Source organism: Hemiscyllium ocellatum, chromosome 5 (genome assembly GCF_020745735.1).
Source record: "Hemiscyllium ocellatum isolate sHemOce1 chromosome 5, sHemOce1.pat.X.cur, whole genome shotgun sequence".
Classification (NCBI taxonomy): Eukaryota; Metazoa; Chordata; class Chondrichthyes; order Orectolobiformes; family Hemiscylliidae; genus Hemiscyllium; species Hemiscyllium ocellatum.
In genome coordinates, this window is record NC_083405.1 from 30,721,040 (window position 1) to 30,745,009 (window position 23,970).

The window sequence follows — 23,970 nt, forward strand, 5'->3', positions numbered from 1 at the left end:
TTGCCCGAGGCTGAAATCAAACCTGGGACCCTGATGCTGTGAGGCAGCAATGCTAACCACTGAGCTACCATGCTGTTATGGACCAAACCAGAACCCCTCAAAGAAAGTAGGTCAGACCTAACTTTTTTAAGGAGGTTTAAAGTGGATATTCCAGGAGCAATACCATTGGTCCAACCACTCAGTTTTAAACAAAACTATTTATTTACACATGAACAAAAGAAAACTGAATATGACTTCTAAAAAACCGAATCGACTCTATCACAACTTAATGATGCTGATCCAAATGCTTGCTACATCGTCATAAACACCCCCTTGGCAAAAAAGGTAAATCAAACACATGTTCTTACACGAGAGATGTCAGGGAGAGAGAGAATCAGCATGGAGTTGTTTCTTTGACCAGCAATCTTGAAAACTGACTGTTTGCTAACCCCAAATCAAACCAGAGAAAAGCTGAGCTGGGAGAACTGGCCACTCTCCCTTCATTGTACAAGTGTTTTTTAACATTCAACTCAAAATCCTTTTTCCTGAGGCATTATCTGTTAGCTATAATCAAATTGACCCTAAAACCCATACAAACCAGACACATAGAATCTGTGCATTTATGACCCCTCTGAAAAACACCAAGGACAATCTGACCTTGTTAAAGAAGCAACATCATCAGAAAGTAGAGCCACAAGCAAGGTTTGGGTATTTGAGTTTCATTGTGTTAATTGAAATGGCTGTACTTTTTGTTTATAAATACTAATGAGCCTCAGTAACCTCACTGTTATTTTGAAAGGAAATTCTCGGTCAATATTTTTTCATATCTTAAAACAATTATGTTTTGCCCCATACATTAATGACCAGAGCTTCTTACCTGATGTAGATATCCCAGGTGGACCAGGGCGACCAGATGGTCCTGGTGGGCCTGAAGGTCCTATCATTCCTCTTGGACCCATTTCCCCTTTTAGTCCCTTCCAGAAAAAGGGAAATAAATTAATGCATCACAACTTATTTTCATTTGGAAATTAAGCACCTGATAAAATAAGTAGTTTTCATAGTTATATCAAAATTCATCTTGAAATACAAGTCAACATTACATTTCAATTAAATTATTAAGATCAATGGTTATTCTTTTCTCTCCATTAATTGTAGTTAAGGGGGCAGTTGTGTATAGGTGCTTTGGCAAAATTTCATTGTTGCTGTTGAAATTCACGAGATGCGAATGTGGGGTCACAAGTGTACAGTTCCAATTCTCCAAACATGCTTGTAATAAGTAGAAAGTTCATGAAGTTCCTATGTGGGTTTTTGAGTCCAAATATGGTTATGGCTGATTCCATTCCAAACAGGAGCCAAAGGAAATATTAAAGCATGTCCAGTGTTCTCATAGATCATTAAGCAGTGGGAGGACATCCTACTTTGACATAAGAAGGCCGACTTTATTATTTCACTTATCATCTGTATTTCAATGCCATCTCATTGTACTATATTAGAGATGAACTATTATAGATTTACAAGTGATTTTAACAAAGACATCTCAGTCTTATGCAAGTTAATTATGGCAGTCCCAAATATGGGGAGTCAGGCTGTGGGTCACCAATGGGCTAAAAGGTAATTTACAACTGTCACAAAGGAATTCATTGGATACAATTACAACTAATCAAGTTTTCAACACATAGGAGTTATCCAGCAGTTAAAAAAGCATGCAACACGAGGACTGAAATAAGTGAAGAGGGCTGTCAGTAGCATATATCTCTGCCACACTGTGTTAGTTCAACATTATCATAATTACACAGATTCTCTGTCTGACTGACGCTCTGCAACTACAAAGCTGTAAAAAAAAAATGACTTTTATTAAGAGCTTCCATCTCATTGAGAATGCTTTCAGCCAAACCACATCTAACAGTCTGCTCTGAAAACTGTGCTCACATTTTGACAGTTATGATGAATTTCACCATAAATAGAATGCAACTTATCTCCATATTTTTGGAAGACATTGGGAGCACAAAATTTGGAACTTTAGTACAAATGTTTAAAAAGCCAATGGTCCCCTGAGTGGGACACAATTCAGCCTGTACTAAAGTAGAATTTCCATGGGGGCCCATTCCAGGAAGAATGCTCACGATAGAGTTTGCTACATGCACCAGAAGTCTGCCATCTGATGCTGCCTTGACATCAAAAAGCCAGAGTGACTAATTTCATGCTCTATTTATAACTTAGACCATGAAAGGCCATTTGTATTTGCTCATCAAAGAACATCCATTCAACTGTTCAAGGGGCCAAGCACTGATAAAGTTTAAAGACCAAATATTCAATTTGCATGTCAAATGTTGCAGAATAGCTTTTGTTATTGAAAGTACTGGCTGTTTTCATAAGTGTTGTGCTGAGGTGCTGGATTTTTCAGCAAGTATTGCTGCGTTCTATCACAGGAGACAAAGGATGTCATAGCCTGTCCATACAAAAGCTGCAATCGCTTGCATTGCCTCTGAGTCTGCAACACATCAGGTTAGATGGAACAGAACCTACAGAAAGGATATGCTCTGCACAAAGCCGTCTGCCAACCTGGATTCAGGTTCCTCCATGATTCCTGGCAATGACAGCAATCTGTTTGACCAATCAGCCAACGCAATCAGCATGTCAGTGTTCTTCTATATATCACTCCATCTCGGCTCTGCCAGCATAAAGTATCTGCTACTTCAACTGTGAACAGTCTCAGGCTCTTAGTTGACACATGGCCTGACTGCAACCACTCAGGCCCAGAAGTTGTTGGGATGAATTTTTATTACACCAACCTTTCACATTCCCTCAATGGGGATTGCTGATGGGGCTCAGGGACCCTGGACCCCTCTCCAACCACTCCACTGATAGAAAACTGACCTATTCCTACTGCCTCTCCTCCAGAGGCACTGCTGAGAGTGAAGAGCTCTTGCAGAGCAGCTCCTGTCTTTCAAGTGATGGGAGCCCTGAGGGCTTAGTTATTGGACAAATGCAAAATGTGGCAGGGCTCTCACAAATACCAAAGGAACTGAGTTGAGAAAGTGCATAAAGTAGGAAACTACCATCATCCTCAATATTGTCAGCACACCCAGATATTATGGAGTCCATTGCTATGCTGTGGGAGACCATCTCCGCCACAGAGAGATGAAGCCCCATTCCCAGCCGCTTGGACTCTGCTCTTCTGTATAGCCCACATGATTGGGAGGGAAATTCCAATTATTATGTTGCAGAGAATCTGGATAATGTTCCTGCCATAACTGAACAGCTAGAGATATGGGGAGAAATGGCTGGAACTGGGTGTGAAGCCAGCAGCATTGTATGAAGCTGAGGTGGAGGATCAGACTGTTTGACACTAGTCCTGAGTGTGGCAGGGTTCTGCTGGGTGAATGCTGGTGATTATGGTACATTCAGCAGCATGAGAGGTTATTGTTGCAATGGTTGGGAAATGTCATTGAAGAGACATTCACTGACCTTGACAGTCCATGTGAGGTCATTAGACCTACATGGCAGGTGCTTAGGGCCAAATACTGGGAACTGATGTCCCTGGTCACCAGCTCCCAATGGCTTTCTTGAGCTTGACTTGAAGAACTATGGCTCCCTACAGAGACATGACCTTTGTCTTGTTGACCATCTACAGCAAAGCCTACAATACAATCTTGGTGAACCCAGGAACACATTCTCCTCCCTGATGTTTCATTTGTGCAGCTTATCCGTAGAATCTGTATCAGGACAGGAGGCTGGTAGTAGCTGCCTTTCCTGTGTGCAGTTTAGCGTACATGATTACAGTATCAGGGGAGCGCTGTATACTGGTGCAATCCAGAGTATCTGCAATAAATGGAAACAGGAAATTCAGCTCAGAGTTATTGAGCTGGAGGATGAGCGACAAATATGGTGGCAAGTTAGGGAGGGGGAAGAGTTAACTGACACTTTATTCAAGGACGAGGTCACTCCACCTCAGCTAACTACCCAAAGTGAGAGGTCAGCACTTCAAGGTGGGACACCAGTTGACATCTTGAGTTCCCAAACTCTGAGGTATTCTGACCAAGTTATAACAGTCGTATGGTTGCACCCCCACTCTAACAGATGTCACAGAGGGGGCACAATTGTTTTCCAGTCTCAAAATGGTTTACAAAGTGTTTCGGAAGCATTGGGCTTGGGTCTTCTGAGCTGGTCAAGGACTGCCAGTGAAGCAGGTCAGGGGATCCAGAGCAAGAGCATCATCCTTTCAGTCTGTCCCAAAGATCTGAGGTATTATACAAATATGTTCACCTCATAGAGGGTGTTGGTGAGACCACATCTTGTATAGGGTGAGAAGTTTTACCTTCCTTAATCAAGGAAGGATGTACAGACAACAGATGTCAGTCAGAAGAGGCTGAGTATGTTATTGTCTGGAATGAGTGGGTTGTTTTATGAGGAAGGATTGGACAGGCTGTGCTTACTTTCACTAGAGTTTGGAACGACAAGGCGTGATTTGATGGAAGTTTGATAAGATCCTCAATGGTCTTGAAAAGGTGGACATGAAAAGGATCTTTACTCTTGTGGGTGAATCCAGAACCAGGGGACCTTTGTTTACAAATTAGGGGCTGTCCCTTCAGGACAGAGCAAAGGAGACTTTCTTTTCTCTCAAAGGGTTGTATGACCTTGGAATTCTTTGCCTCAGAAGACATTGCAAGTAGAGTCATTGAATATTTTTAAGTCAGAGGTATATTGATTCCTCTGCTTAAAGTTATCAGAGATAGAAATGTAGAATTCAGAACGCAAGCTGATCAAATATGATGTTAATGAATGGTCTACTTGTTCTCTTATTTCAGATGTTTATATGTACTGCCTTTGAGAAGAGGAGACTGTCTCCCCTGCTATCATCTATCAGTTCACCTCCTGCCTTACACTCAATGGGCTGTATACAGTATCCTACCTATCTCATAAATAAACAGCCAACACCAAATTTACAAAGGTGCACCAATTTTTAGCTCAATATTTGCAAATGACTAGTCAGTGACTCCAGAGAGCTTATCTCCAGGTTCACCAAAAGTCCCTGTGACATAAAGGTTAATCACATGGTGACTGGTAGTGCATTGCTGAGTATCTCGATCAGTTTTCACATATCATTGTGATGTGCCCCTAATTAGTCACAAGCTTCTGTTGATTAAAACTATGTACAGATTGCATTACTAAAGTGCTAAACTAGCAATTATGACGATTCTATAGCCTGGGATATTACCTGTTGCAAACTGTGGGCTCCAAATTTATCCTCTTTATTTTCTGTTCTACAGATGTGCATCTGGTAACTTGCAACAACACTTTCCTCTGAGAGTAAGTTTGTTTATACAATTTAGTTTTTGCACCAAAATGCAACTTTATTAAAATCATGGATATCAGATCTGACCTTAAGTGAAATATTTGCTTTTCAATTTAATGCAGAATGAAGCACAATTTCTTTTTGTCAATTTCAACAATCATGGATTTTTTTTTACTTCAGACTTCATATGAACTTTGCTAATCTATTTCTGGATGGGATGAGAATTCTCAGCCTGTGCCAAGTAACGAGGAATAATCTTTTAATACTTTCTACTGATGCAATGCCACTTCAGACTTTATTGCTAAAATTAGTTACAAAAGAAAAACGTTTATCCAATTATAAGGCATTTTCTGTTCAAAACATTCAAAAGTGACAAGGTATTCAAAAAGCCTTTCTCATCCTCAAGGTTGGCCTGTTTTTGTGTCACAATTCTGTGTTAAATACATTGAAGACACATCACAATACCTCTAATATCTATGGTAGTTATAATGTCTTTTTCCTGAAGCCTCACTGTCTTTAGTTTATAAATTTATGTTATGCCTGGAGGAGAGAAAACACAAAATATATATTCCAAGGAGTCAGTCAGGGTATGACGCCACAAACCTCATCAGTTTTCCACTGTCCCTCTGGACAGTAAATCAAACCAACAAGGTATTTAATGTCTGCAAATATACCAAATCTGCGTGGATTATAAGTCAGGAATTGAACTAAAAATTCAGTAACATTTTTCAAGAGGAATTACAAAAGGTAAACTGAAGTATCAAAGAGGACATATTGCTGAGGAATCCCAAGTTCAGAGGGTCTCTCTGTTGGAAGGTTATTAACTTGTGTTTTAAAATAGAAATGGGAAGTTTTTTTAATCCTGAATTAGCTAGAGCTTTTTGTGGAGCATCCAATCACAGTGTTCCTATATTAAGAAGTCAACAAAAATACAAAGACTCTTACAGGAAATAGAATGGCCTTTGACATCACTAACATGATATGTCCTTATTATATCAAGGATTTTGTTTTTTCCATGACTTCTTTTTAGCTCGTTCGGTTGAAATAAAAGTGGTGTTGACTGAAGGCCACATTTCTAAAACTGATGTTGAAACAGGCAACTCCTCTGCAGAAAAAATATACTGAGTGAGAGCCAGGGACTGATATTAAAAAGTACATGAATTTTGAATGAGTTAAAAGTTTAACCCCTGGCTTTGAATCACTTTACAATCAGCAAAGAATGACAGTCAAATATGCCATTATTCACAGACTCTGCGCTGCCTAAAAATTCAAATGTAGCTACCATCTTATTTTTGATGGCAATGAAAGGTTATATTTGAAAGAAAGGGAAAAACTGAATGTTCCCAAACATAGACAAAGCAAACAGTAGGGAAAGACATTAAAGATAAACTTATCACATGATTTGTTTTCAAAAGAAAATCCACTATGGTGTCTCAAACGAAGGAACTGTGCAACAAAACACTAAAAGATCTGTACAAAGCGAAGTTGTATATAGAACTGTTAGTTATATAGCATAATATTACTCAGAGTTTTATTAAAAACAGTCCAAAACTGCCATCGCTCTATTCCTTAAACCTAATCCTCTGTCTCTCTCTGCTTCAAATGTTTATCTAAATCACTTTCTTCACTCTCTCTAAGGGATTATTTAAGATTTGTGTTGCCTTGTCACTGTCTCCCCAGTTGAAAGAAATAACTTTTCCCTATTCACCCCTTATAAGATCATTGACAATGTATAAACACTGAAGAAATTTCATCTTAGTTGTCCATACTACATTGTAAATAATCTCTCTGTCTCAAGTCTCTTCTTGTTACCATAGGTTTCCACTTATATCACTGTGGTGATCTTTTGCTGTACATAATCCATGGCTTTAGTGCCCTTTCTGTAATGACATACCTGACAGTTATCAAGCAAAATTGTTATTGTTATCCTTCTTGCCCATTAATATAAAATCCAAGGTGTCTTATTTTATGACTTTGCTTATGAGCACCCATACTTTAAAATTGAATTTCTCAAAAGTAGTCCATCAAAGTCTAGCCACACTCTACAGCTATTTTTAACACCATATATTTTTACTGACAGTTGAACTGTTTTTCACCAATATTGGAGTGAAAAAAATTCACTGGAGTTTGACATAGAATAATGTGCACTGAGATTTGAGACATTACTCTTCACTGGGGAGTTAAAAGGGATTGAAGACTTGAGAGATGTTAGAATAGATGCCTCCTTATTGAGAATAGACAGACAATTTTTCACTGAGATATTACTCTGAGGGTAACTATGATAAAAAAAAGGGGGATTGAGTATGCTTGAATATTAAGGCAAAGTCTAAATGAGCATTAGAACATAGCAGGTTAGAATAATTCATTGCATGTGCTAAACCAGGTCACAGGGTGGGAAGGAGATTGTGGTTGTATGTTGTCTGAGAAATTCCTCTCACTCTGATCCCCAAGATCAACACTTGTTATTCATTGTGAATTTAACAGAGTGGCTATGCTATTTCCAATGACAGTTCAGAGTCAACCACTTGACAAGGCATCTAATGACTTGTAGGCCTGACTCTACAAAGACAGCAAATGAAATGAATGAATTAGATGGGTCTTATGGGAATCTAATAATTTTGTGATCATCGTTATTGAGATGAATATTTTATTTCAGCCGAGGGATGGACATGCTGACCAAGACCCCACCACCATCCCGCAAATTCACACCTCACTTTGGCCAATCACGTGGACTGACATCTGAGGGTGCTGGACTGTCTAGTGAGGACTATCCATTAAGTTTTGAAGATATGGAGATATGGCTGTCTACTTGCTGCATGTGCATTGTGTATTTGCTGCTCAGCTGTTGGTACGTAGAGCTGGTGTGAGATTGACAAAGCACACTGCATGCAGCAAGATGTCCGCCCCATTCACTGAGTTCTGCTGACCAGCAAGACAAATTGCTTCCTTCTGCGACTGCACTAATTGGCATAGCGTGATGTATATGATACAGGCATGCTGGGAGGCACTAATTGAGCAAACAGCAAGACAGAAAGTGAGCAATTGCGAGTTGCACCTTGTGTCCTCGCAGCATCCTTTCAATGCCAGTTGTCAGAGCACCCTGCAGTGCAAGTCTGTGCTTCCAGAGCACACTGCCAGTGCATCAGTGAGGTGCTATGAGAGGTTGCTGAATGCTGTATGCCAATTTCCTGTGAAGCAAGAGTGCGTGCAGCTGATGTCTATGGATAATATCCTGAGCTGCAGTTTGTAAACAACACTGACATCCTTGGGAGCAAACTCTGAGGTGAACCTACTAATGGTTTCCATGTTGGGTTTTCCCGATGTCTAGTTTGTTCGGGGAAGTTTGTAAGATAGAAGCTGAATATTAATATGGGAAGTTGGTTGGTGAACAGCGTGATTAACGTTCAATCACTTCCCCCCACTTAACTGCATCACACTACTGCCAAGCGAGAAATTTCCCACAATGCTCGAGAACAGCATCAAAGACAGAGCGAGATGATCTTAATGTTGAGGTGGGCCTCACTGCACTTAGTGTCTGATTCTGCCAAATATCTAGCAATGGCCCATATCATTCAGGCCCCCATTAAAAAAAATAGTTTGCCCATCATTGTTGAGAGTATGGGGGAAATCTCAATGTTAGGTCTAACTCTGAATCCCATTTTCTCCCACGCAAGTTCATGTGATATCAATACATTGGATGAACTTTCAGTTCCTTACACCTTCATACAATATTAACCATGTGCACAGCCACAAAACTTGAATAGTCATCCAAAATATAAACCTAAAATAGGAAACAAAGTAATAGATAGATGGGAAAAATACTCTTACAGATTTCCCTCTCTTTCCAGGTCTGCCAACAGGTCCTCTGTGTCCAGGGGCTCCAGATTCTCCCTTTGGACCCATTTCACCCTTTATGAAAGATATTATGTTAAAACGTTAGGTTCTTGATATGTCATTATTATTCCACAGTTTTGTTAACATTTGTAAAGCCTGAATTCTTATGGGTTCTTTTAACTACAACACTGAAGGAAGGTATTTGACAGTCATATTTTGAGCACCACATGAAATCTAGGATTTTGACATTACATCCATTTGTCTTCTTATTGGTAATTTGAAAATGCGTATTTAATAATTACACTTTCCACCATTTGTAAAACCAAATTGCCAGTTCCTGCTGGCGCAAAATTTTCCCAAATGGTAATCGATAACACTTTTTCCACAAGAACTGGGGTTCAGTTGGCTGCTGTGACACAGTGTGATGCTCATAGCATGGGTTCAATTCCAACACCGGCTGAAGGTCCATGAAGGACTCTCCTTCTCAACCTCTTCCCTCATCAGAGGCATGGTGACCCTCAGAATAAACCGCTACCATTGTCACTCTCTAATGAGAGAGTAGCCTATGGTCTGATAATGCTATGGCGACTTTAACTTACACACAAGAATTCCCATCACCTTGCCCTGTCCCGCCTCACCCCCCCCCCCCCCCCCCCCCCCCCCCCCCCCCCCCCCCCACACACCCACACTCTTAAGTCACAGATAAGAAAGACTATTACAAACCTCTGGTGTCTCTATATCTCAGAGAATACCAAAGGATACTTGCTACAAGACTCAAGCCAATGACCCTTTAAGGAGCCTCAACATCTTCCAAAGGTTCCTGGGCAGCTGTATGTGCAGTTTTAAATAGGTTTGGGTGAATTATTTAAGTTTGGAATGTTTCTTATGTCATATAACCATATGCTTTCAGTGTTGGCCGGCTAGGAGAAACCTGACAGTCAACTAAATTAGATAAGTTATTTCCCTGATTTGGTTAAGCTCCTTTATAGCTGGATGAATGATCCTTACTCATGCCATGACAAACAAATTGATGTTGTTGCTTTCTATGAGTTGCTGGTTCCTGATTGATTTAACCTTAACTGTCTACAGTTTGAGGATTAGAAACTTTTCCTACCTGTCTATGTTTGAACCAATGTACACAGCTATAGTAGCACACTGGCAGTGATCCTTCCTCTGAGATAAGAGACCTGTGTTCAAATCCCACCTGTTCCTGAGGTCCTCAACTCTAAAGGAATTAACTCCCTAATATGCATTGGAAACTTTCTTGGCAAAACTTCATTCCCTGGGTTACATTGAAATGTTGTACATTGAATCCCCACAGTGTGGAAGCTGGCTATTTGGCCCATTGAGTCCACACTGCCCCTCCAAAGAGCATCCCATCCAGACCCACCTCTCTACATTTCACTATGGCTAATCCAACTAGCCTGCATATCCTTAGACCTCATGGGCAATTTAACACAGCCAAGCCACCTAACCTGGACTGTGGGAGGAAACCAGAGCACCCAGAGGAAACCCACACAGACCAAGGGAGAATGTGCAAACTCCACACAGACAGTCACCCAAGGTGGAATCAACCCCAGGTCCCTGGAGCTGTGAGGCACTAGTGCTAACCACTGAATCATTGTGCTGCCCCTGCTTATACCTAAGAAGAATGAAAATCTCATCTTGGAGAGCATTCAACCTCTGACCTCCATTACTAGCAGGTTTGGAAGGAGTGGGGGCTTTGCCAGGAAGACCCTTAGGCCTCCACCAGGATTCATCATAGATTCTTGGAGCTAAACAAACAAGGGAGTTTCTGTGGAGGGGTTTGCCGGCTAGGGAAGAAGGGGTGGTGGGGGTGTGGGGTGTGGTCAGAGGATGGGGCAATGAGAGGCACACAGTGGACAATCCTTTCTTGATACTGGGTTCCTCAATCAGTCACAGAAAGTGTCTAACTGGGGGGTCACCACCCTGCCTCCCATAGAAGTCTAGATTAGAGTTGTGCTGGAAAAGCACAGCAGGCCAGGCAACAGCTGAGGAGAGGAAAATCCATGCTTCAGGCAAAAGCCCTTCATCAGGAATGAAGGGCTTTTGCCCGAAACGTCGATTTTCCTGCTCCTCGGATGCTACCTGACCTGCTGTGCTTTTCCAGCACCACTCTAATCTAGACTCTTATCTCCAACATCTGCAGTCCTCACTTTTGCCTTGCCTCCCATAGAAGACCACAGACATATACAACAGACTTCTTTTGTTAGTCTCCCAGCCTGCTAGTTAAATATCAGGAGCAGCAGAAGGAGCTTATTAAGTAGGCACAAAGCTAGACAGAGGAAAGATTTAAAAGGTACCTGAGAGGCAACATTTTCACGCAGAGGGTGGTGTATCTATAGAATGAGCTGTCAGAGGAAGTGGTGGAGGCTGGTACAATTACAACATTTTAAAAGGCATCTGGATGGGTAAATGAATAGGAAGGGTTTAGAGGGATATGGGCCAAATGCTGGCAAATGGGACTAGATTGGATTAGGATATCTGGTTGGCATGGACGTGTTGGACCGAAGGGTCTGCCTCCATGCTGCACAGCTCTATGACTCTGTAAGTGACCACTTCATTGCCTCAACTAGTATCAGAACAGGAAGGTTGCCCATAAGCAACCCTGAACTTAAATGGGAATTAGAGTGGTGTCCCTGCAACCAAACAGAAGCATTAAACTCTGTCTTTTATTTGCTTGCTGGTTCTTTAAAATCATTTCATATATGACATATTTGAAAAATGATGTGGGCACATTTATTTTATTGTTATGCATGTGTTTCATTGGTAGATGTCTTATGGTAACCAGGATATATCTCAGAGGTGTATTGTGAATTATGGAACTTTTCTAAGTTTTATATTGAATGTCATTACATAAACAATACAATAGTGCAGTGAGCAGCTCTCATAGAGTTTTGCCACCAAGTACATAACAGTGGAAGTCAGACTGAGCTAATTGACATGTGGATTTGTTACAGTTGAATTCAGTGTCCTGGGTTTGGGAGCTGAACACTGCTAGACACCTTATTTTTCTACACTGGCGCCAGGTCTGCCTTTAACTCAAGGGCATCAGGCCAGTTATAAGGTGTAGTTTCCCATCTTATCACCCTCGCTCATATTTAACTCTGTATCTAGGTTCTAGATCCAGATGACTATGAACAGTTATGGTTGTCAAGCACATCCTATTGTTTCAAAACATACACACGTTAGACTTTGCATTGCAATATCAAACTCCAAACAGTACAGTTCCACATTTTAGATTTTTTTAGAATTTAGATTTAGACTTTTATTGTCATGTATACTCAAGTACAGGAGTACAGTGAAAAGTGTCTAATGTCACCATCTCACGGTGATACTCTCCTGCATGCTAAGGTATGAGGAAACGTGCGGTGAGTTAGATGAAGGAAGGGTGGAAGTATGAAAGCATTTGAGGGGCCATGGGTATGGATAGAGGAGATTTGGGTTATGAAGGCTGTTTGAGATAGGACATGGGGCATATGATATTAAGGGGTGGGCACTATGGAGATGTGCAGAGGGGCATAAGGTATGGAGGAACATGAAGGATGGGTATAGGTCATTCCATGGCATGGGAAATGGGTGGAGCTGAGGTGCAAGGGCCAATAGAATATCTTGTACTTTATTCTTTTGGTTTTATTTGTGGATATTGTGGTGAAGCCCAGAGGCAGCGTTTCTACCCAGCCAGCTTCAGAAACCCAGACTCAGGTTTTCCCAACTTCTCCCCCTCTTCCCTGGCTCACCCTGGACCAACTATAGGGAGTGCAGGGGAGACGAGGTTTGAAGACAGGATGATAGCCATACAAAAGTAAAAGAAAATGAATTAAGAAATAACTAGAAGCTAGAAGCTAAAAAGGGAAACAAAATGGAGACAAAGGTAAGGTTTTTTGTCCCCCAAACTGTTGAACTCACTGCCAAGCTCAGTAGGCTGTAGAGTGCAAAGGTGAAAGGTGACAAACAGGAGGCTGGAAGAACACAGCAAGCCAGGCAGCATCAGGTGGTGGAGAAGTTAACGTGTCAGGTAGTACCCTTCTTCAGGACTGTCCGAAAATCCCACATCCTTTCCTCCATCAACCCTTCCATGGTTGATCTGAAAATTCTCAGCTCTGCTTTCCTGCCTTTTTCCTGTATCCCTTGATTCCCTTACTGACTAAAGATCTGACTATCTCAGGCTTGAATATACTTAATGACCCAGACTTGACAGCCCTCCGCAGTACAGAATACCACCACCCTCAGAGACAAAATTCTCTCATCTGCTTCTTAAATGTATTAATATTTATTCTTAGAATATGCCCTTTGGTCCAAAGGAAAGGGCACAAAGGAAACGGCTTATCTGTAACTATTCTGCCAAGACCCCAAAGAATCTTTTATGTTTCAACAAAGTCACCTTTCCTTCTTCAAAATTTCAAGTACAGGTCCATCCTGATCAATGTCCCCTCATAAGATCGTCTCTCCATGCCTTGTATCAGGCTAGTGAACCTTCTCTGTACTGCCTCCAACACTGGTGTTTTGCTTCTCCACTCATGGCATATGGGCATTTCTGGTTGGGCCAGAATTTATTATCCATCTCTAATGGCTCTTGAGAAGGTGGTGGTGAGCTGCTTTCTTGAACAGCTGCAGTCCATGTGCTGTGGGTAGACCCACAATTTTGTTAGGGACAGAATTCCAGGATTTTGACCTAGCAACACTGATGGAATGGCAGCGTGTTTCCAAGTCAGGATGGAGAGTGGCTTGAGGGGAACTTGCAGGTGGTGATGTTCTCTTATATCTGTTGCCCTTGTACTTCTAAGTGGAATTGGTCCTGGGTTTGGAAGGAGCCCAAACTGTTCACAGTATTGCTATTTATTCCTTGTTGGAGCTCTAGGATTGTCTTGTATATGTTTGTGATGGTTTGCTGGATTTATTTACGATCCATTTGGTGATTTTCAAATCCATCTCAGCCTTTTCATTTGACTGAGGACAGCGTAGAGATGATATACGGCATTGAATTTGCCAATCCTTTATGAAATGCTTGAATTTATGACTGCCATTGTCACTCATCACCGTGAATATCTTAGTGACTAGTGTCAGGCATTCTACAGTTTCACTGGTAATCATTAACATTCACTGACCTAACTCCCAGTGATCAGAACAGTGATGGACATTGAGAAGATAATCAGCTTCTGTGTGAGAGTAAGATGTTTAGAACATAGAACATGGAACATAGAAAAATACAGCGCAGTACAGGCCCTTTGGCTCTCGATGTTGTGCCAATCCAAGCCCACCTAACCTACACTAGCCCACTATCCTCCATATGCCTATCCAATGCCTGCTTAAATGCCCATAAAGAGGGAGAGTCCACCACTGCTACTGGCAGGACATTCCATGGACTCACGACTTGCTGAGTAAAGAATCTACCCCTAATATCTGTCCTATACCTACCACCCCTTAATTTAAAGCTATGCCCCCTCGTAATAGCTGACTCCATACATGGAAAAAGGTTCTCATTGTCAACCCTATCTAAACCCCTAATCATCTTGTACACCTCTATCAAGTCACCCCTAAACCTTCTTTTCTCCAATGAAAACAGCCCCAAGTGCCTCAGCCTTTCCTCATACGATCTTCCTACCATACCAGGCAACATCCTGGTAAACCTCCTCTGCACCCGTTCCAGTACCTCCACATCCTTCCTATAGTATGGCGACCAAAACTGCACACAATACTCCAGAGGCGGCCGCACCAGAGTTTTATACAACTGCAACATGACCGCAGGACTCCGGAACTCAATTCCTCTACCAATAAAAGACAGTATGCCTTATGCCTTCTTCACAGCACTATTTACCTGGGTGGCAACTTTCAGAGATCTGTGTACATAGACACCAAGATCCCTCTGCTCATCCACAATACCAAGTATCCGACCATTAGCCCAGTACCACATCTTCTTGTTACTCTTACCAAAGTGAATCACTTCACACTTACCTACATTGAACTCCATTTGCCACCTTTCTGCCCAGCTCTGCAGCTTATCTATATCCCGCTGTAACCTGCCACATCCTTCCTCACTGTCAACAACTCCACCGACTTTCGTATCAACAACAAGCTTGCTCACCTAACCTTCTAGCCCCTCCTCCAGGTCATTTATAAAAATGACAAACGGCAATGGTCCAAAAACAGATCCTTGCAGAACACCACTAGTAACTGCACTCCAAAATGAACCTTTACCATCAACTACTACCCTCTGTTTTCTTCCAGCCAGCCAATTCCTAATCCAAACCTCCAACTCACCCTCAATGCCAAACCTCCGTAGTTTTTGCAGTAGCCTACCATGGAGAACCTTATCAAACGCCTTACTAAAATCCATATACACCACATCTACCGCTTTACCCTCGTCCTCCTCCTTAGTCACCTTCTCAAACAATTCAATAAGGTTTGTGAGACACGACCTGCCCTTCACAAAATAATGCTGACTATCCTTGATCACATTATTCCTATCCAGATGTTCATAAATCCTATCCCTTACAATTCTCTCAAAGACTTTGCCCACAACAGAAGTGAGACTCACCAGCCTATAGTTACTAGAGTTATCCCTACTCCCCTTCTTGAAAAAAGGAGCCACATTTGCTATCCTTCAGTCTTCTGGCACTATTCCTGTAGACAACGAGGACATAAAAATCAAGGTCAATGGCTCTGCAACCTTCTTCCTTGCTTCCCAGAGAATCCTAGAATAAATGTCATCAGGCCCAGGGGACTTATCTATTTTCACCCTTTCCAGAATTTCCAACACCTCTTCCCTACATACCTCAAAGCCATCCATTCTAATTAATTGTGACTCAATATTCACATCGGCAACAATGTCCTGTTCCTGAGTGAATACTGACAAAGTATTCATTCAGTGTCTCCCCAATCTCTTCAGCCTCCACACACAACTTCCCACTACTATCCTTGACTGGACCTATTCCTACCCTAGTCATTCTTTTTTTCCTGACATACCTATAGAAAGCCTTTGGGTTTTCCCTAATCCTACCAACCAAGGACTTTTCATGTCCCCTCCTTGCTGCTCTTAGCTCTCTCTTTAGATCCTTCCTGGCTACCTTATAACTCTCAATTGCCCCAATTGAACTTTCACGCATCATCTTTACATAGACCACCCTCTTCCCTTTAACAAGGGATTCCAATTCCTCATTAAACCACGGTTCCCTCACACGACCCTTTCCTCCCTGCCTGACAGGTACATACTTATCAAGGACACTCAATTGTTGCTTCTTGAACAAGCTCCACATATCGATTGTGCCCTTCCCTTGAAGCCTACTTTTCCAAGCCACGCATCCTAAGTCATGCCTCACCGCATCATAATTTCCCTGCCCCCAGCTATAACTCTTGCCCTGCAGTGCACACTTATCCCTCTCCATCACTAGTGTAAAAGTCACCGAATTGTGGTCACTGTCCCCAAAGTGCTCACCTACCTCCAATTCTAACACCTGGCCTGGTTCGTTACTCAGAACCAAATCCAGTATAGCCTCACTTCTTGTTGGCCTGTCTACATATTGTGTCAGGAAACCCTCCTGCACACACTGGACAAACACCGACCCATCTAACGTACTCGAGCTATAGCTTTCCCAGTCAATATCTGAAAAGTTAAAGTCCCCCATAACAACCACCCTATTACTTTCACTCTTCTCCTGAATCATCCTCGCAATCCTTTCTTCTACGTCTCTAGGACTATTAGGAGGCCTGTAGAAAACTCCTAACAGGGTGACCTCACCTTTCCTATTTCTAACCTTAGCCCAAACTACCTCAGATGGTAAGTCTTCATCCATCATCCTTTCCACCACTATAATATTATCCTTGACAAGCAATGCCACACCTCTCCCTCTTTTACCCCCACCTCTGACCCTACTAAAACATTTAAACCCTGGAACCTGCAACAGCCAATCCTGTCCCTGTTCTACCCATGTCTCCGTAATAGCCACAACATCAAAATCCCAGGTACCAACCCACACTGCAAATTCACCTACCTTATTTCGTATACTTCTCGCATTGAAGTATACACACTTCAAGCCACCTTCCTGTTTACAGGCACCCTCCTTTGAGATTGATGCCATGTTCCTAACCTCCCTACACTCAAGGTCCTGCACCCTAAAGTTACAGTCTAGGTTCCCATGCCCCTGCAGAGTTAGTTTAAACCCCCTCAAAGAGCACTAGCAAACCTCCCCCCAAGGATACTGGTGCCTCTTAGGTTCAGGTGTAGACCATCCTGTTTATAGAGGTCCCACCTTCCCCAGAAAGAACCCCAGTTATCCAGATACCGGAACCCCTCCCTCATGCACCATCCCTGTAGCCACGCATTTAACTGTTCTCTCTCCCTATTACTCCAAGGTCCATCCGTGGTCCAGCTGGGAAGTGATGAGTGATAACTGGATCTTTCATTTGCTTAGCTTAGTATTTATTACAAGCACTGCACGAGCTGATGTGGTCCTTAGTATCATGATTCCTGATAAAGGGCTCTGGCCCGAAACGTCGAATTTCCTGTTCCTTGGATGCTGCCTAACCTGCTGTGCTTTAACCAGGAATACATTATCAGCTGTGATCTCTAGCATCTGCAGACCTCATTTTTTACTCAAATCCTTGATAGCTTGCAATTCAATATCTCACTGCAGGGATAATTATTCCAGTTCCTTTGCTCAAGATGCTATCGAAAGCAATCACATAATCTTCAAACCTTCTATTAGAGTAACAGTTATGACCTTGATATTTGCAACATGACATACACCACATGGAGAATTGTGAACTGTTGTATGAATTACTTGATTTGAACAAGACACTTTCCTTTCAGATTCACTGACGACTTCCAAAGCATATCCAGCTATTGCTTCTCATTGAATCTGAAAATGTTAGCATTCTGTTTTCGCATCTCGACTTTCTTCATCAGGAGTGCTGCTATTGATAGCATGTTGGCAAGGTTAATCTTGTTTTTATGTTACGTCCAGGTAATATCTCTTGTAAGAATGAATGGCACGGTGGCACAGTGGTTAGCACTGCTGCCTCACAGCGCCTGAGACCCGGGTTCAATTCCCGACTCAGGCGACTGACTGTGTGGAGTTTGCACATTCTCCCCGTGTCTGCGTGGGTTTCCTCCAGGTGCTCCGGTTTCCTCCCACAGTCCAAAGATGTGCGGGTCAGGTGAATTGGCCATGCTAAATTGCCCGTAGTGTTAGGTAACGGGTAAATGTACGGTTACGGGTGGGTTGCGCTTCGGCGGGTCGGTGTGGACTTGTTGGGCCGAAGGGCCTGTTTCCACACTGTAAGTAATCTAATCTAATCTAAAATCATTCTTTGCAGGGACTTTGCAGGGGCTTTGGAGTAGGTAGAAATGATTTAACAAAGATTCTGTGAAGTGGCTTTTTGGTCTCCACTTTCACTTTGTCTCTTGCAAACAGGTATTCATCAAAATACTCACAAGCAAAGATAATAATCGGGCACACTTTCTCAAACATTGCTTGGTTTGCATTAACACACTGAATGTAAATGTACAGTAATTGGTTGTCTTTACTGCGTAAAGGTTGCTCCAAGACCTGTCTCACTGGCATTGCATGGCATGGCAACTTCATCATTGACATTATAGTACTTCAACACTGGCTTTGTCGTCATTAGTTGGCTTCCAGGATATCATTTAGAAAGGGCAATTCATCCTGCTTCAATTGTCAGTAGCCATTCTTTATATCAAGGGTAATAAAGACCATTGCCTTGGTTATTAATGGCAATGTTTATTCAATGGTTGGCAGGGGGTAGTGAGCTATCTTCAAAGCTTCATTGAGGTCCTTTGGATCCTCAATTTTTCAGGCTTTTGCACTGCTAACAATCTGTTAATCCATTCCTGAGGAGGTGTCACTTCCTTGATTATTCCCAATTTTTGCAGCTCCTCTATCTTATCTCCCAGGCCAGAGTTGAGGGTAACTGGAACACTCCTCAACAGATACTGAGTGGATCTCACATTCTGACTTACTCAAAGATAAAATTTATGAGGAAAACATCCATAACATGGAAAAACATTCTGTGGTCTTCAAGGATCTGTTCAGTAATCAATGGCTTAGTCATCTATGAAATGCTGCAAATTTAAGATTAAGGTTTTAGCATTACTAATCCAAGCTGTGGCCTTGCTTCAGCTGAGGTGAATGGATTTTGCTTAATGTCTACAATCGGAACCCCAGGTCTCTGTTCTTCCCATTTGTTTTGGGTTCTCCGTTTCATTTGTTCTCTAGGCATCAGGATCATTACATCATAGTGCCTCAACCTTACTTTCAACAGATGCATTTTCTGGTTACCATCATGAGCCATTTCACGCAGGAGGTCTATGAATTTCCTGATGCACTAAGCACCAGTGTCTATCTGACACATCATATCAACTCAATGCTCTACTTCTGCAGTCATCATTCTAACAGTCACAAGCCATTCATCTCCTTCAGACCTGACAGTGCCAACCTGTTGCATGGCGCAGTATGGTCTGTCAATCTAATCAGGTGGCATCTCTCCAGCAGCGATCTTTGTAGGGTTGCCTTGCATTTTTCAAGCTAAACATTTGTATGCAGTGATTCAGTTCCTTGCAATTAGAGCAGTGTCCCTCTCCTATCCAGACCCTCCCCCCACCCTGAGAATAATGTGCTCCTATCTCATTAGACATGCTCATATAGCAGCATTTCTTATGCCTAACACAATCCTATCTCCAAGTAGAGATCATTTTTCCACATGTAGGATCCAGCTGGCTATCCCAGTATAGCACATACTGATCAATACTCATGCTCTTCACTTCAACTCTGATGTTAGACACATACCATTCACAATTAACACTAATATGGGGCTCAAAGTAAATCTTCAAAGCCTTTTAAAACCCTGCTGTCTGGCTTTTTTCTTCCTTTGTGAGGTCTACAATCTAACTGGAGTACTGCCTCTCCAGCACTCTTAGCAGGACTACTACTTTTACTTACTGAAGTTTTGTAATTAATTCGGTAGCTATTCCATTGTTTTGCCATGGAGTATGGAGATATTTCTAACCCTGCCTCAGACCTGCTGTCATTTCCACAGCAGCAGAGAATGTGGAATGGACTGCTAGTTTGACACATCTGTAATTTGAAGTCGCAGAGTGTTTTGCTGTTTCTGCCACATGGAAAGGCCCAAATGGGGATGGGGGGGGGGGGGTGCGGGGTGAAGGGGGGGCAGAGTGTGGGACGGAGAACAGACAGCCATTGAATCACTAACCATATATACATATGGTTAGTGGGAGGTAAAGTGTTTGGGGATCTTGGGAAATTGCTAATATTTTGATCATGTAGAATCAGCCTGTATTAACAAATAGTTTCCATAGCTGTTGATGAAAAAGACAGGCATAATAGTATACATAAGGTACAAGCTTAGAAATGGTTATTTTAGCACTACTGAGGAGCTAACTGCATATTGCTTAATTCTCTGAGTTACCAAGCATGACAGTTAATTTCTCATTTTACTGTTGTGCTGGAGCTGCAGTACATCACTCACACAGCGGGTCATTCAATAAAGCAGCAGAATCAATAATCTCAACTGGCAGTACAAATGTCAATAATGAGACATTCAAACAGCTGGAATTGAGCTGAAAGCTGAGGTAATTAAAACTCAGCCATATTCATGAAGGATGGAATATTGTGGCCCAAGGGAAACCAGATATGATGACAAAATAGGGAAAGCTCTAGAGGGAAGAGCTACTGAGAAGCACACACCTTATAGGAGTGGTAGAAATCCTACTTAAGAGAAACAGAGTACCTGGTGCCTGGGCAGGAGAGTCAGAATAAAGATTTTAGGCCTGAAGAAATCTGCTTAGGTGTTAATATGTTACAAGCATCTGTCACAAGCTGATATATAAGAAGATTATCTCTACAGGCATTTCAGTCTGTTCATCCTGGAAGACATGTTGCACTAAGGAGAGAGTGCCCACACACACAGCTGCCATGCAGCAACACCTCGGCACTGTTTACTTTACATAAATGGAGCATTCTCAAATGGTTATAATTATGAATGATATATGGCAACCCGTGTGGACAGCAAAAATGATTACACCCTTCTCTGAGGATTATATGTCTTAAATTTATAGTAAGCAATTTTGCCTGAAGCTGTGCATAGCTATAAATCACTCTCCTCTTACTGCAGTATCTGCACACATTTTCTTTGTTTGCAAGCTGGCTCTTGATGCTGTCCAGATATGGGAAGTAAGTCCAGCCGGAGTTGGACTGGGGTGGACAAAGTTAAAAATCACAGTCCAACAGGTTTATTTGGAAGCACTAGCTTTCGGAGCGCTGCTCCTTCATCAGGTGATTGTGGAGGATAAGATTGTAGGACACAGAATTTATAGCATAAGATTACAGTGTGATACAGTGATATATTGAACAATCCAGGTTTGTTCAATATATCAGTGTATGACACTATAATCTTGTACTCCACAACCACCTGATGAAGAAGCAGCGTTCTGAAAGCTAGTATTTCCAAATAAACCTGTTGGACAATAACCTGGTGCTATGTGATTTTTAACTTTCTCCACCTTTCACATCATTTGAGGATCAAAGTATGGGGCATGGTGACAATACTACCACACAAATACAATTTATTAACATTGCAAAATGTTCATATTCCACACAAATTAATCTGGCAACAATAACAGGTTTTAATTATCTGAATAAAAACAACCTAGACACATTTAAGTGAATGAGAACCATGCACAATGCAGCTCCATTAAAATTACTGCTTTTTTAAAACCCAGGCACAACAATAGATGTTGATAACTATTCCAGACTATCAAGTAGATTACTTGTTGGTGATACTTATTCCTATTGTTTTTGATACTAAATGGTATAAATTTAAAATTAGAAAAAAATGTAGTCTCCTTTTGCTTTATTTATTTTCTACTTCCAATTATTATTTCCCTAACTCCTATCTACCAGCTTTTAGTTTTTGATATACTAAGGTCATTTGATTTGCTAAAAATGATGAATTCAGTTAAGTTTAGCCTAGCTTTTCCTGCGAGGAAGTAGGCCATATGGCCCATTGAATCCACATTGACTGTCCAAGGAGCATCCCGCCCAGAAACAACCCCTACCCTATCTCTGTGGTGCTGCAATTCTCATGGCTAATCCACTTAGCCTGCGCATCTTTGGACTATGGGAAGAAACCAAAATACCCAAAGGAAACCGACGCACATAGCTGCCCGAGAGTAGAATCGAACCTGGGTCACTGGCACTGTGAGACAGCCGTGCTAACTGCTAAGGCCCCATGTCATATTTTACTAATGGTCCCAAAACTGGCACAATGTGCCAAATGGCTTCCTACTTGTGCTGGATCATTTTATCAATCATTGTACAGTGGGTACTTACTTTCTGTCCAAGCATTCCAGGAAGACCCATAACACCCTGAAATTTAAAGAAGTTCAAAAGGTCAATAACTTTCTACATTTGTCTTCCATTTTTCAAGTTAAGGCTCATCTCCTACTTTATAATCTCAGTATAACAAAATACAGCAAATAATATATGTAAGCTATGGCATCATCTACCCTATAGATTAGAAGGAAATTGTTCTTACCATTTCTCCTTTGATTCCTTGTTGACCTCGTTCACCTCTTATCCCCTGTAAAAAGCATACTTTGTATGAATACATTATTTTTCACATTTTAACCTGTCCTTTTCAGAACATAATGACTGATAGAATGATAGGAAAAAGTGAGGACTGCAGATGCTGGAGATCAGAGCTGAAAATGTGTTGCTAGAAAAGCGCAGTAGGTCAGGCAGCATCTAAAGAGCAGGAGCATCGACGTTTTGGGCATGACATTTCGGGAATCATTCCTGAAGAAGGGCTCATGCCCGAAACGTCGATTCTCCTGCTCCTTGGATGCTGCCTGACCTGCTGCGCTTTTCCAGCAACACATTTTCAGCTCTGATAGAATGATAAACAATGTTCACTGTGTTTAAAATGCTATCTAGGTTTATCCTCTCCCTGTCTTGACAGTTCTAACATGTTGCTGGGGTTCAGTTAGTCCAAGGAAGATGCATTTGGATGGGTATATGAATAGGAAAGGTTTGGAGGGATATGGGCCGGGTGCTGGCAGGTGGGACTAGATTGGGTTGGGATATCTGGTCGGCATGGACAGGTTGGGCCGAAGGGTCTGTTTCCATGCTGTATGACTCTATGACTGTACTGAGCATGCTCCACAGCAGCTGTCATCAATACTTGCCTCATTCCTGGGAGGAGAGCAATAATCTTAGAAGGAAATCTAGAATCCTAGAGTACACTGGGCCTGTACTCACTGGAATTTTGAAGAATGAAAAATGATCTTATTGAAACACCTAAGATCCTGAGGAACTTGATAAGATAGATACAAGGTGTGGTGGGTAGTGGGGGTGGGGGGATGGTTCCCTTTTTTGAAGGGCAGACACATTTAAGAAAGGTTTGAGATGGCTACCTTTTTAAGACAGAGATGAAGAGAATTTCTTTATCTCAGCAGGACATTAGCATTTGGAATTCACTTCCCAATAAAGTACTGTCACTGTATTTATTCGAGGTAGTGTTAGATTGAGTTTTGAAAGGCAAGGAGTCAAGAGCTGGGGCTGTGGGGGCTGGAGGATGAAGACAGGGAACTCAACTTGAGGCACAGCCACTTCAGGTATTACCTTACCAAATGGTGATACAGGCCCGAAGAACAGAGTGTCCTACATTCCGATGTTGCTCTTACTTGGACAGCAAATTCAGTCCTCACTCGCCAGTCACTTACAGCACAGGTAGCTGCGTAGTAAGGAGAATTAATTACCCTGTCACTATTGCAGGGAAATTGAAATCAATATCAGCAGCATATT

At 41.9% G+C, this 23,970-nt stretch overlaps 1 protein-coding gene across 5 annotated transcripts in view; it reads right to left on the reverse strand.

Annotated features, from left to right (window-relative positions):
• The window catches only part of colq (collagen-like tail subunit (single strand of homotrimer) of asymmetric acetylcholinesterase), a 115,994-nt gene that overhangs the window by 30,346 nt on the left and 61,678 nt on the right, over positions 1 to 23,970 (reverse strand). For all 5 annotated transcript variants that reach the window (XM_060825381.1, XM_060825382.1, XM_060825379.1 and 2 more), the window contains 4 exons: positions 22,703 to 22,747; positions 22,498 to 22,533; positions 9,104 to 9,184; positions 857 to 953 (listed from right to left, as the gene is read on the reverse strand). In XM_060825381.1, the coding sequence (XP_060681364.1) occupies positions 857 to 953; positions 9,104 to 9,184; positions 22,498 to 22,533; positions 22,703 to 22,747 (259 nt within the window). The remainder of the gene's footprint in view (positions 1 to 856; positions 954 to 9,103; positions 9,185 to 22,497; positions 22,534 to 22,702; positions 22,748 to 23,970) is intronic.